The following is a 14,687-nucleotide window of genomic DNA, read 5'->3' as shown; positions in this document are numbered from 1 at the left end:
GTTGAGCTTTAAGCCAACTTTTCCACTCTCCTCTCTCACTTTCATCAACAGGCTCTTTAGTTCTTCCTCACTTTCTGCCATAAGTGTGGTGTCACCTGCCTACCTAAGGTTATTGATATTTCTCCCAGCAATCTTGATTCCAGCTTGTGCTTCCTCCAGCCCAGCGTTTCTCATGATGTACTCTGCATATAAGTTAAATAAGCAGGCGGACAATATACAGCCTTGACGTACTCTTTTTCCTATTTGGAGTCAGTCTGTTGTTCCATGTCCAGTTCTAACTGTTGCTTCCTGACCTGCATACAGGTTTCTCCAAGAGGCAGGTCAGGTGGTCTGGTATGCCCATCTCTTTCAGAATTTTCCACAGTTTATTGTGATCCACACAGTCAAAGGCTTTGGCATAGTCACTAAAGCAGAAATAGATGTTTTTCTGGAACTCTCTTGCTTTTTTGATGATCCAGGGGATGTTGGCAATTTGATCTCTGGTTCCTCTGCCTTTTCTAAAACCAGCTTGAACATCTGCAAGCTCACAGTTCATGTATTGCTGAAGCCTGGCTTGGATAATTTTAAGCATTACTTAGGCGGAACCAACTGGGCTGAGCTGGGAAAGAAGCGACACTCAGTTCTTCACACTTTTGCTCAAGCTGTGTCTTCATGGAGAATGATTATCTGTTCACAGATTTATAAGACAAAAGGATGTGGCTTTGGGGACCCTGAAGAAAACTTCACAGCTTCGGGCTTCCCTGGTGGCTCAGCTGGTAAAGAATCAGCCTGCATTGTGGGAGACGTGGGTTCAGTCCCTGGGTTGGGAAGGTCCCCTGGAGAAGGGAATGGCTACCCACTCCAGGTTTCTTGTCTGGAGAATTCCATGGACTGTATAGTCCATGGGGTTGCAAAGAGTCGAACAAGAATGAGCAACTTCCATTTTCTCTATTGTGCCTAGGGCTGGCACAATATATATATCCTCTTTATATATATATTCACAATATATATCTTCTCTTTCTGTTCAGGCTGTCAGCAACTTAAGACTAAGTACTACAGATTTCATTACTTTTATATTGCTCACAGTGCCTGAAAAAGTGCCAGGCACCACTTACATTTCTTGAATGTACAAAGAAAAGCACAGTATTAGTATTTCCAGAAATATAAACATTTCTCACTAAATTTTGCAAAGAAAATAACATGGCTGGAAACAAACTCTATAGCTACTGAGTCCATATGAGATATTACTGAATGTAGATACATGGCATGAACATACTGATGTTTCCAATCATCAATTCAGTAGTATTAAGCATCTAGTGTCCAGCAGGTACTGTGGAAAGAGGAGGATTTAAAAATAATACATGTTTTAAAGAAACAAATTTTTGAAAGGAAAAAACACACAAAAAACAAGGACCAAGGGCTTCCCAGGTGGCTCAGTGGTAGAGAATCTGCCTGCCAATACAGGAGACCCAGGAGATGCGGGTTTGATCTCTGGGTCAGGAAGATTCCCTGGAGGAGGGTGCTGGCAACCTATTCCAGTAGTCTTGCCTGGAGAATCCCATGGACAGAGGAGCCTGGAGGGCTACAGTCCATGGGGTCACAAAGAGTCAGACATGACTGAGCACACATGCACATAATAAAGTAGGGAAATGTACATGTAAACAAATGATTTTACAATTAGTACAGTAACAGTGCCACATAAAAGTCATACAGATGATGCCACAATTATCTCAGCCATCTCCAATAATACATCAAATTAGAAAATAGTTCATTTGAACTATTTTGAGAAATTGGTGGTGTTTCAAAGATGGCTGAAATGACTGGATTGGCTATGCAGGAAAATAAATAGACTAATTTAGAGAATGAAAGCTATATCTTGTTTAAAATGAGAATATGGCATTTCACATTTTCTTTTATTTTTTTTTTTAATTTTATTTAATTTTTAAATTTTACATAACTGTATTAGATTTGCCAAATATCAAAATGAATCCGCCACAGGTATACATGTGTTCCCCATCCTGAACCCTCCTCCCTCCTCCCTCCCCATTCCATCCCTCTGGGTCGTCCCAGTGCACCAGCCCCAAGCATGCAGTATCGTGCATCGAACCTGGACTGGCAACTCATTTCATACATGATATTTTACATGTTTCAATGCCATTCTCCCAAATCTTCCCACCCTCTCCCTCTCCCACAGAGTCCATAAGACTGTTCTATACATCAGTGTCTCTTTTGCTGTCTCGTACACAGGGTTATTGTTACCATCTTTCTAAATTCCATATATATGCGTTAGTATACTGTATTGGTGTTTTTCTTTCTGGCTTACTTCACTCTGTATAATAGGCTCCAGTTTCATCCACCTCATTAGAACTGATTCAAATGTATTCTTTTTAATGGCTGAGTAATACTCCATTGTGTATATGTACCACAGCTTTCTTATCCATTCATCTGCTGATGGACATCTAGGTTGCTTCCATGTCCTGGCTATTATAAACAGTGCTGCGATGAACATTGGGGTACTCGTGTCTCTTTCCCTTCTGGTTTTCTCAGTGTGTATGCCCAGCAGTGGGATTGCTGGATCATAAGGCATGTCTATTTCCAGTTTTTTAAGGAATCTCCACACTGTTCTCCATAGTGGCTGTACTAGTTTGCATTCCCACCAACAGTGTAAGAGGGTTCCCTTTTCTCCACACCCTCTCCAGCATTAATTACTTGTAGACTTTTGGATCGCAGCCATTCTGACTGGTGTGAAATGGTACCTCATAGTGGTTTTGATTTGCATTTCTCTGATAATGAGTGATGTTGAGCATCTTTTCATGTGTTTGTTAGCCATCTGTATGTCTTCTTTGGAGAAATGTCTATTTAGTTCTTTGGCCCATTTTTTGATTGGGTCATTTATTTTTCTGGAGTTGAGCTGTAGGAGTTGCTTGTATATTCTCGAGATTAGTTGTTTGTCAGTTGCTTCATTTGCTATTATCTTCTCCCATTCTGAAGGCTGTCTTTTCACCTTGCTAATAGTTTCCTTTGATGTGCAGAAGCTTTTAAGGTTAATTAGGTCCCATTTGTTTATTTTTGCTTTTATTTCCAATATTCTGGGAGGTGGGTCATAGAGGATCCTGCTGTGATGTATGTCAGAGAGTGTTTTGCCTATGTTCTCCTCTAGGAGTTTTATAGTTTCTGGTCTTACGTTTAGATCTTTAATCCATTTTGAGTTTATTTTTGTGTATGGTGTTAGAAAGTGTTCTAGTTTCATTCTTTTACAAGTGGTTGACCAGAGTTCGCAGCAACACTTGTTAAAGAGATTTTCTTTAATCCATTGTATATTCTTGCCTCCTTTGTCGAAGATAAGGTGTCCATAGGTGCGTGGATTTATCTCTGGGCTTTCTATTTTGTTCCATTGATCTATATTTCTGTCTTTGTGCCAGTACCATACTGTCTTGATAACTGTGGCTTTGTAGTAGAGCCTGAAGTCAGGTAGGTTGATTCCTCCAGTTCCATTCTTCTTTCTCAAGATCGCTTTGGCTATTCGAGGTTTTTTGTTTTTCCATACAAATTGTGAAATTATTTGTTCTAGCTCTGTGAAGAATGCTGTTGGTAGCTTGATAGGGATTGCATTGAATCTATAGATTGCTTTGGGTAGTATACTCATTTTCACTACATTGATTCTTCCAATCCATGAACATGGTATATTTCTCCATCTGTTAGTGTCCTCTTTGATTTCTTTCACCAGTGTTTTATAGTTTTCTATATATAGGTCTTTAGATTCTTTAGGTAGATATATTCCTAAGTATTTTATTCTTTCCGTTGCAATGGTGAATGGAATTGTTTCCTTAATTTCTCTTTCTGTTTTCTCATTATTAGTGTATAGGAATGCAAGGGATTTCTGGGTGTTGATTTTATATCCTGCAACTTTACTATAGTCATTGATTAGTTCTAGTAATTTTCTGGTGGAGTCTTTAGGGTTTTCTATGTAGAGGATCATGTCATCTGCAAACAGTGAGAGCTTTACTTCTTCTTTTCCAATTTGGATTCCTTTTATTTCTTTTTCTGTTCTGATTGCTGTGGCCAAAACTTCCAAAACTATGTTGAATAGTAATGGTGAAAGTGGGCACCCTTGTCTTGTTCCTGACTTTAGAGGAAATGTTTTCAATTTTTCACCATTGAGGATAATGTTTGCTGTGGGTTTGTCATATATAGCTTTTATTATGTTGAGGTATGTTCCTTCTATTCCTGCTTTCTGGAGAGTTTTGATCATAAATGGATGTTGAATTTTGTCAAAGGCTTTCTCTGCATCTATTGAGATAATCATATGGTTTTTATTTTTCAATTTGTTAATATGGTGTATTACATTGATTGATTTGCGGATATTGAAGAATCCTTGCATCCCTGGGATAAAGCCCACTTGGTCATGGTGTATGATCTTTTTAATGTGTTGTTGGATTCTGATTGCTAGAATTTTGTTAAGGATTTTTGCATCTATGTTCATCAGTGATATTGGCCTGTAGTTTTCTTTTTTTGTGGGATCTTTGTCAGGTTTTGGTATTAGGGTGATGGTGGCCTCATAGAATGAGTTTGGAAGTTTACCATCCTCTGCAATTTTCTGGAAGAGTTTGAGCAGGATAGGTGTTAGCTCTTCTCTAAATTTTTGGTAGAATTCAGCTGTGAAGCCGTCTGGACCTGGGCTTTTGTTTGCTGGAAGATTTTTGATTACAGTTTCAATTTCCGTGCTTGTGATGGGTCTGTTAAGATTTTCTATTTCTTCCTGATCGAGTTTTGGAAAGTTGTACTTTTCTAAGAATTTGTCCATTTCTTCCTCGTTGTCCATTTTATTGGCATATAATTGTTGATAGTAGTCTCTTATGATCCTTTGTATTTCTGTGTTGTCTGTTGTGATCTCTCCATTTTCATTTCTAATTTTATTGATTTGATTTTTCTCCCTTTGTTTCTTGATGAGTCTGGCTAATGGTTTGTCAATTTTATTTATCCTTTCAAAGAACCAGCTTTTGGTTTTGTTGATTTTTGCTATGGTCTCTTTTGTTACTTTTGCATTTATTTCTGCTCTAAGTTTTAAGATTTCTTTCCTTCTACTAACCCTGGGGTTCTTCATTTCTTCCTTTTCTAGTTGCTTTAGGTGTAGAGTTAGGTTATTTATTTGACTTTTTTCTTGTTTCTTGAGGTGTGCCTGTATTGCTATGAACTTTCCCCTTAGGACTGCTTTTACCGTGTCCCACAGGTTTTGGGTTGTTGTGTTTTCATTTTCATTCGTTTCTATGCACATTTTGATTTCTTTTTTGATTTCTTCTGTGATTTGTTGGTTATTCAGCAGTGTGTTGTTCAGCCTCCATATGTTGGATTTTTTAATAGTTTTTCTCCTGTAATTGAGATCTAATCTTACTGCATTGTGGTCAGAAAAGATGCTTGGAATGATTTCTATTTTTTTGAATTTACCAAGGCTAGCTTTATGGCCCAGGATGTGATCTATCCTGGAGAAGGTTCCATGTGCGCTTGAGAAGAAGGTGAAATTCATTATTTTGGGATGAAATGTCCTATAGATATCAATTAGGTCTAACTGGTCTATTGTATCATTTAAAGTTTGTGTTTCCTTGTTAATTTTCTGTTTAGTTGATCTATCCATAGGTGTGAGTGGGGTATTAAAGTCTCCCACTATTATTGTGTTATTGTTAATTTCTTCTTTCATACTTGTTAGCATTTGTCTTACATACTGCGGTGCTCCCGTGTTGGGTGCATATATATTTATAATTGTTATATCTTCTTCTTGGATTGATCCTTTGATCATTATGTAGTGACCTTCTTTATCTCTTTTCACAGTCTTTGTTTTAAAGTCTATTTTATCTGATATGAGTATTGCTACTCCTGCTTTCTTTTGGTCCCTATTCGCATGGAAAATCTTTTTCCAGCCCTTCACTTTCAGTCTGTATGTGTCCCCTGTTTTGAGGTGGGTCTCTTGTAGACAACATATGCAGGGGTCTTGTTTTTGTATCCATTCAGCCAGTCTTTGTCTTTTGGTTGGAGCATTCAACCCATTTACGTTTAAGGTAATTACTGATAAGTATGACCCCGGTGCCATTTACTTTATTGTTTTGGGTTCGAATTTATACACAATTTTTGTGTTTCCTGTTTAGAGAATATCCTTTAGTATTTGTTGGAGAGCTGGTTTGGTGGTGCATAATTCTCTCAGCTTTTGCTTGTCTGAAAAGCTTTTGATTTCTCCTTCATACTTGAATGAGATCCTTGCTGGGTACAATAATCTGGGCTGTAGGTTATTTTCTTTCATCATTTTAAGTATGTCTTGCCATTCCCTCCTGGCTTGAAGAGTTTCTATTGAAAGATCAGCTGTTATCCTTATGGGAATTCCCTTGTGTGTTATTTGTTGTTTTTCCCTTGCTGCTTTTAATATTTGTTCTTTGTGTTTGATCTTTGTTAATTTGATTACTATGTGTCTTGGGGTGTTTCGCCTTGGGTTTATCCTGTTTGGGACTCTCTGGGTTTCTTGGACTTGGGTGATTATTTCCTTCCCCATTTTAGGGAAGTTTTCAACTATTATCTCCTCAAGTATTTTCTCATGGTCTTTCTTTTTGTCTTCTTCTTCTGGGATCCCTATGATTCGAACGTTGTAGCGTTTAATATTGTCCTGGAGGTCTCTGAGATTGTCCTCATTTCTTTTAATTCGTTTTTCTTTTATCCTCTCTGATTCATTTATTTCTACCATTCTATCTTCTAATTCACTAATCCTATCTTCTGCCTCTTTTATTCTACTATTTGTTGCCTCCAGAGTGTTTTTAATTTCACTTATTGCATTATTCATTATATATTGACTCTTTTTTATTTCTTCTAAGTCCTTGTTAAACCTTTCTTGCATCTTCTCAATCCTTGCCTCCAGGCTATTTATCTGTGATTCCATTTTAATTTCAAGATTTTGGATCAATTTCACTATCATTATTCGGAATTCTTTATCAGGTAGATTCCCTATCTCTTCCTCTTTTGTTTGGTTTGGTGGGCATTTATCCTGTTCCTTTATCTGCTGGGTATTCCTCTGTCTCTTCATCTTGTTTAAATTGCTGAGTTTGGGGTGTCCTTTCTGTATTCTGGCAGTTTGTGGAGTTCTCTTTATTGTGGCATTTCCTCGCTGTGTGTGGGTTTGTACAGGTGGCTTGTCAAGGTTTCCTGGTTAGGGAAGCTTGTGTCGATGTTCTGGTGGATGGAGCTGTATTTCTTCTCTCTGGAGTGCAATGAAATGTCCAGTAATGAGTTATGAGATGTCTATGGTTTTGGGGTGACTTTGGGCAGCCCGTATCTTGAAGCTCAGGGCTGTGTTCCTTTGTTGCTGGAGAATTTGCTTATTATGTCTTTCCCTGGAACTTGTTGGCCCTTGTGTGGTGCTTGGTTTCAGTGTCGGTATGGAGGCGTTTGATGAGCTCCTGTCAATTAATGTTCCTTGGAGTCAGGAGTTCCCTGGAGTCAGGGTTTGGACTTAAGCCTCCTACTTCCAGTTATCGGCCTTAATTTTACAGTAGTTTCAAAACTTCTCCTTCTATACAGCACCACTGATAAAACATCTACGTTAAAGATGAAAAGTTTCTCTACTGTGAGGGTCACCCAGAGAGGTTCACAGCGTTACATGGAGAAGAGAAGAGGGAGGAGGGAGTTAGAGGTGACCCAAATGAGATGAGGTGGAATCCATAGTGGAGAGAGTGGGCTAGCCAGTAGTCACTTCCTTATGTGCACTCCACAACTGGACCGCTCAGAGATGTTCACGGAGTTATACAGGGAAGAGAAGAAGGAGGCAGGAGACAGAGGTGGCCAGAAGGATAAAAGGGGGAAATGAAAAGGAGGGAGACAGATCCAGCCAGTAATCAGTTCCTTAAGTGTTCTCCACCGTCTGGAACACACAGAAATTCACAGAGTTGGGTAGAGTAGAGAGGGGTTAGGGAGGAGATACAGGTGACCTGGTGGAGAAAATGGAGAGTCCAAAGGGAGAGAGAGCAGTCAAGCCAGTAATCTCGTACACTAGTGAAAAATGGGTCCTGAAGATTGGGTTCTTAAAGGTACAAAATTGGTAACAAATACATAAAAACAAAAATTAGAAATCTAGAGTAGAGTTTGGAATTTCAAAAATGCGATGTTAATGAAAAGAAGAAGGAAAAGAAAGAGAGAAAAAACGAACAAAGAAAAACAAACAAGGTCGTGAAAGTAATAAAGAAACTACAGGTACAAAATTGATAACTAATACCAAAAAGCAAAAATTAAAAATCTAGAGTAGAGTTTGGAATTTCAAAAATACAACGTTAAAAAAAAAAAAAAAGAAGAAGAAGAAAAATAAAGAGAGAAAACAAACAAACCAACAAAAACAATGTCGCAGAAATTATAAAGAAAATACAGGTACAAAATTGATATCAAATACCAAAAAGCATAAATTAAAAATCTTGAGTAGAGTTTGGAATTGCAGATATACGATGTTATATAAAAGAAGAAGAGAAAGAAACAGAGGGAAAAAAAAGTCACAGAAATTATGAAAAAAACTATAGGTACAAAATTGATAACATATATCAAAAGGCTAAAATTAAAAATCTAGAGTAGAGTTTGGAATTTCAAAAATACAATGTTAAAGAAAAGAAGAAAAAGAAAAAAGGAAAAAAAAAAAAACCACAGTCAAAAAATTATAAAATATATATATGAAGTTTGCTGAAGAAGAAAAAAAAAAATAGGGTCTTTTTTTTTTTTTTTGCAAAGTAATAGTTATAAAAGTGAAAATTAAAGGACAATAGAGGACTTAAAAAAATTTTTTTTTAATTAAAAAAAAAAAAAAGAAAGAAAGATTGATCGTAAAAATAGTAAAAATATATCTAGGTCTTTCTCTGGTTTTGTTGTGAGTATTGTGGGTTCAGTTCATTTTTGGCAGTTCCTTAGTCCGACTTATATTTCTCAAGATCTATAGGCCCCATCCTATGTAGTTCGTAGTGACCACAGGGTTTTAATCTATGGCCTGTAGCTTCCAAGGCGTTTCCCTCTGTTATAGCTTCTTCTGTTTGCTGGTCTCTTCAGTGTCTGGTTCCCGCCCTGACACAAAGGGGACGGTGGAGGACACTATTTTTTTTATTTTATTTAGGCTCACTTTTTCAGCTGCGCTGTGGGGAGGGAGGGAGGGATGCTGCAAACAGATAACACTGGCATGCGCTCGCAGTGCCTCAGCCACACTGGGTCTGCCCCCGCTCACGGCGCGTGTAGCCTCCCTGCCCACACTGCTTGGGCTCTAGGTTGTTCCGCAGGGAACAATCAGAGGCCGGCCCTGGGCTGAGCTCCCAGGTCCGAGCCGCTCAGGTTCAGGCACTCCGGGTAGTCCTCAGAGGCGCAGACTCGGTTGGGCCTGCGTTTTGTGTTCTTCCCAGATCCCAGCAGCTCAGGTGATGAGGTGTTTGGCGGGCGCCAATGCTGCGACTTATCGCCTCCCCGCCACTCGGTTATCTGGGTGTAAAACCGGCGCACCTTCTCAGGCAGATGTTGACCGTCCAGACCCCCAAGAAGTTTTAGTTAGCAAAGAAGCCTGCTTACAGTTTTATAGATAGTGTCTCTCTGGGGCTGCGATTGCCCCCTTCCGGCTCTGGCTGCCTGTCACCGGAGGGGGAAGGTCTGCAGCCGGCTATCTCTGTTCAGTCCTTTGTTCTGTGCGCGGGCCTGGCGGTGTCTTAGGTTAGGGCTGGCTTTTCGCGTGGTAGATATCCCACAGTCTGGTTTGCTAGCCCAAATTATTTCGCTCAGATAGCGCTCAGGACATTCGGCCCGATTCTTACTCTAAGGGACACAGCCCGCGCCGCACTTCCCTGCCCAGCCCCCGCTTGCTAATGCCGTGTGCAGGCGTCTGACTGCTTCTCCGCTGGGGGAGTTACCGTAGGGCTCACAATCCGCGATTTTTAATTGTTTATTTTTTTCCCCCTCCCTTTTATGTTGCCCTCTGTGCTTCCAAAGCTCGGCACAGATTCGGCAGTGAGAGGGTTTCCTGGTGTATGGAAACTTCTCTCTTTTTAAGACTCCCTTCCTGGGACGGAACTCCGTCCCTCCCTCTTTTGTCTCTTTTTTTGTCTTTTATATTTTTTCCTACCTCCTTTCGAAGAGTTGGGCTGCTTTTCTGGGTGCCTGATGTCCTCTGCCGGCATTCAGAAGTTGTTTTGTGGAATTTACTCGACGTTTAAATGCTCTTTTGATGAATTTGTGGGGGAGAAAGAGTTCTCCCTGTCCTACTCCTCCGCCATCTTGGCTCCTCCCCCCCACATTTTCTAAAGAGTAATGATTTTAAAGAATTTGGGGGGAAATCTTCATTTTATAAATCCACAAGCTCCCAAATAATCAGTGAGGGAAGACTTCACTACTAAATTAGTAGGCTTTTATAGTAATTAGAAGTGACTTGAAATTGAGTGGGGGTAATAAAGTTGGAGAACTATAGATAGACCCTGTTTTAAATGTATAATAATACCCTGATAAATAGACTATATGTATTAAGATAAATGGAGACAGTTCACTTAAAATAACTGACTTTGATTCTGACATTTGACAGTTTTAAATAAGGTACATGAAAACAGGGTCTTCAGAAATAGTGACAAATTTACAAAACTAGGCTCTAATAAAAAAAATAGGTTAACATTTCAAATCAATACAAGGTGGATTATTAAAAATGTTTAATTTAGGAAGGAGTTTGTGGAGTCAGAAGTCAAAATGTGGCTAAGGTTGATTTGCACAGTTCATATCTTGCAATAATATATGAACTGTGCAATAATACTAATACTTATAGATATAAATGCAATAATACTAATACATACATCCAACAACCTCAGTCTTGAAAATACACATTTCCCAGCATGCTATAGGAGAAGGCAGGAACATCAATCTCTCCCTTACAAATTCTACAACAGGTAGAAATGAGGCCAAGAATGAGGCCAAACAAGGCTAAAAATGTGTATCATGAACATATCAGCTGGTACTTATAATAGTCCTGGCTTTCTTGGTCTTAGATGTATTGGTTTCATGCACACACTACCCAGTAGTTATGGGGCCATGCATAGACTGAGAAAGAGACTGTAAGAATTTCGTAGAGACTGGAGATGTCAGCCCAGGGTCCAGTTCTGGCACGTCTGTACACTTGTCTAACCCTCCAGATTAAGTTCTCCATGGCTAGAAACCTTTTCTTGGTCTTTATGGTTGAGAGTGGATCAGAGGCATTAAAATCAGTTTATAGCAGAAGTTACATTGTTAAAAATATATTTTAATCCCTCTACTAAATCTTGAGAGGTAGAATGAACATTTCTTTAGTGATTACTATAGGTCAAGGACTCTATGAACCTTCATTTGTAAGATAGTTTTAACTTTTTCTTATGAAAATTTTCATACTTATATAAAAGCAGAGAGTAAAACAAACTCCCATGTACCCTTCACCCAATTTAACTCCTGTCAAGTCAGACCATCTGTATCTCATCTCTACCTTTTTCACTGGAGTATTTGAAGGCAACTTTCAGACCTCATGTGTTTTTACCCCAGATACTTCAGAGAGCGCCTAAACACACATACACAAACATATTTTCCTCTTCCATAACCACAATGTCACTTATAAGATAATCTTAGCCCCCATTTATTGGTGAAAAATGTAATCTCTGTGAGGTCATCAGCTTGTCCAACAGTCACAGGGCAAATAAGCGAGACAAGCAGGCCCTATTTTAAGTTGTAAACTGTCAAGTTCTTTCACTGGAGCAAGCTGTTTCCCACTGTTCAATCACTGTATCAGTGTATTAAATGTTTGTCCCAAAGGAGAAACATGCTTAGATGTAGGCTAAAACTGGAACAGTCCATCTCCTACACATTAATTTTTCAGCTGCCTCTAAACAAAGACAGGTACATGAAATGTTTCCTTTATGATATAGATGAAACTGTATTGACATATTATGCTTAAAAAATTTTGTATAAATACAAATATATCACATATTTGCTACTAATTTCCACTATAATTTCAGAGGTACATTTTACATATTTAGATCTCTAAATGTAAAATGTGCACAAAGTACTTGATACTAATTTAAGGCTTTTTCTTTGTTTGAACAATTTATATGAATGTAGTTCTCCCACTAATCCCCATGGGAAGTCAATCAAATGAAGAGTCATTGATTTAACTGCATTTTCAGTGAAAGCCTGTGTATATTATATCACAAACTTTGGGCATTTTCTATGAGACCAGAATATTCTAAAAATCAGTCTAGTTACACCATTGCAAGAGGTAGGAAGTTATACATAGTGCATTTTCCTATAAGGTCATCCTTACTTAGTGGTAGTAACTTTATATTTTTAAAAATGTATGTTCCTTATGTAGTACAATATAAAATTTACAGGAATTTAAAAACTAAAACCAAACACTTCCAACAAAATTCTTGCAATAGGCTGGTTTTAGGGCTGTGGTTCCAGGTTTTTTTTCCTGCTCTGAAAAATATTTTGGAGGAAAATTTTGAGAAGGGCTGTTAATTGAAGAGTTAGATGACAAAGATGAAGAAGTATAAAACAGGGCAATGACAGTTAGGAGGAAGACAGAGATAAGAGGCATTAGACACAGAAAAGGGGCAAATCTGGACTGGAATAGGAGTAAGAAAGGAACAGATCAAAGATTCCTAAGAGGTTTCTACCTGGGTGATTAGGACGCACAGTCAGTGAAGTCAAAGTTGCTCAGTCATGTCTGACTCTGCGAGCCCGTGGAATTCTCCAGGCCAGAATACTGGAGTGGGTCGCTTTTCCCTTCTCCAGGGGATCTTCCCAACCCAGGGACTGAACCCAGGTCTCCTGCATTGCAGGTTGATTATCATGTGAGCCACCAGGGAGGCCAAGAATACTGGAGTGGGTAGCCTATCCCTTCTCTAGTGGATCTTTCTGACCCAGGAACTGAACCGGGGTCTCCTGCACTGCAGGCAGATTCTATACCAGATGAGCTATCAGGGACATAGAGAGCCATGAACTACGAACAAAGCAGAAAAAACTGAAATCATTGGCTGGCTGTGGGGAGAAACCATTGTTTAGGGCTTGAGAACAGTGGAGGGGGAAAAAAATGAGTGGGATAACATGATAGGGGTCAATTTGAGGTCAATTAGAAAACAATAATTGAGCCACAGTGGGAATTTAGCTAAGGTTAGAAAAGGAACTCACAGTAGACTCTATCTGCTGTTACGTGGCCAGTAGCAGGAATGCACAAGGGCACAGGGAAGAAAAATAGCTTATTTATTTTTTCCAAGGTTGGAAAGTTAAAGGGATTGAAATAAGTGTTTCTATGACATGGTTAACCTTTTTAGGGACTGAGATTTTAGGAGTTCTGGGTGACACAGGGTCGCTATATTGGAGTGAAACTATCTCTTTAAAGAAAAGATCCTGAAACTCCAAGCTCTGTTCTGAAAATTGCTATGAGGCCTCATCAGGACTTAAGTACCTAATAGTTAAATAGCCATTAAAAGATTTATTAGACACTCACTTTAACTGACCCCAGGGATGTCCTTCAATTTCACTCAACAGCTGCAGTTTCTTTGAACATTTTTTTGCTCTCCAAAATGCTGATACGTATAAAAGATGTATAAATCAAAGTAATGTTTTAATTCACTAAGTGCCTGAAGGAAGGTGCACTAAGAAAATATCTTCAATGGGAAGCAGGTTTCTAATGGTGCTTTGTTACCTCAGTGGTACATGCCACTGTGCATTCTGGAGACAAACAGCCCTCAACAACAATAACAACAAAAAAAACCCAATCTTAATACATACAGGGATAAACTAAGACAGTATAGCTTACCTCTAATTTCTGGTTCAAATTGTTCAGTTCAAAGGGCATTTCTTCTTTGAGGTGTGGTACTTCTTTTCGTCGAAATTTATTTTGTTTCATCTGGTGTAATCTCAGTTTTTCAAAGCTGCTAGTTAGTTTGGAAAACTGTAAATAATAGAGAATGCTAACATTTTACTATTGGTTATTTCTAACTTGATTTCATGATAGTTCTCTTGCATACCTCTTTCAAAATTGAAGTCATGATTAGGAAATGCAATAAAGCTTAAATGTTCCAATTAGAGAAGATAGAACCAGTTATTAAAACTAAATTGTTGAAGCTGAACACAATTCAGTTTTCAAGTAAATTTGGAACTTCATTGACTGCACAGTTTAACAACAATTCACTTGATAAAATGTTTTGTTCAGTTTTATCTTAACCATATATAGAAAAGCTCACAATTGAAAACAACCAAGTTTTTTTTTCTTACTTTTATTTAGTGCCATCTTGTGTTGACAATTTTAATTTCAATAACTCAGTCTACAAAATGACCAACTTACACTTCTTTTTAAGGAAACAGAGGACTTAACAAAAAAAATACAAACACACTTACGTTGATGTAAGTTTAAATAAAATTAAATATAAAGCTTGATATAATCGTTCTCTTATCAGTAATTCTTGTTATAACTTAGACTGTAATTTTTTTCTCTTGTTCTACCTTCAAATAATAGATTAAAAGCAGCAGATTTCCTAACAGAAATCTGTTAGGAAATTTCTAAATAACTGTTTACAAAATTTGTTTTTCTTTTTTCTTTTGAAATAATTATAGATTCATAAGAAGCTGCAAAGATATTACTGAGCGACTGACCTGAACTGAACTGAGTATTTTTGAATGTATTTATTTGTTTAGCTTTTTTAGTT

General features: G+C 38.2%; 1 protein-coding gene across 7 annotated transcripts in view; it reads right to left on the bottom strand.

Moving 5' to 3' along the window:
* The window catches only part of DEUP1 (deuterosome assembly protein 1), a 149,427-nt gene that overhangs the window by 93,773 nt on the left and 40,967 nt on the right, over positions 1 to 14,687 (bottom strand). For all 7 annotated transcript variants that reach the window (XM_055581635.1, XM_055581633.1, XM_055581636.1 and 4 more), the window contains exon 5: positions 13,799 to 13,933. In XM_055581635.1, the coding sequence (XP_055437610.1) occupies positions 13,799 to 13,933 (135 nt within the window). The remainder of the gene's footprint in view (positions 1 to 13,798; positions 13,934 to 14,687) is intronic.

The sequence above is a fragment of the Bubalus kerabau genome, chromosome 5 (genome assembly GCF_029407905.1).
Source record: "Bubalus kerabau isolate K-KA32 ecotype Philippines breed swamp buffalo chromosome 5, PCC_UOA_SB_1v2, whole genome shotgun sequence".
Taxonomy (NCBI): Eukaryota; Metazoa; Chordata; class Mammalia; order Artiodactyla; family Bovidae; genus Bubalus; species Bubalus kerabau.
Note: the sequence above shows the minus strand (reverse complement) of the source record. Positions and strands in the feature narration are given on the sequence as shown.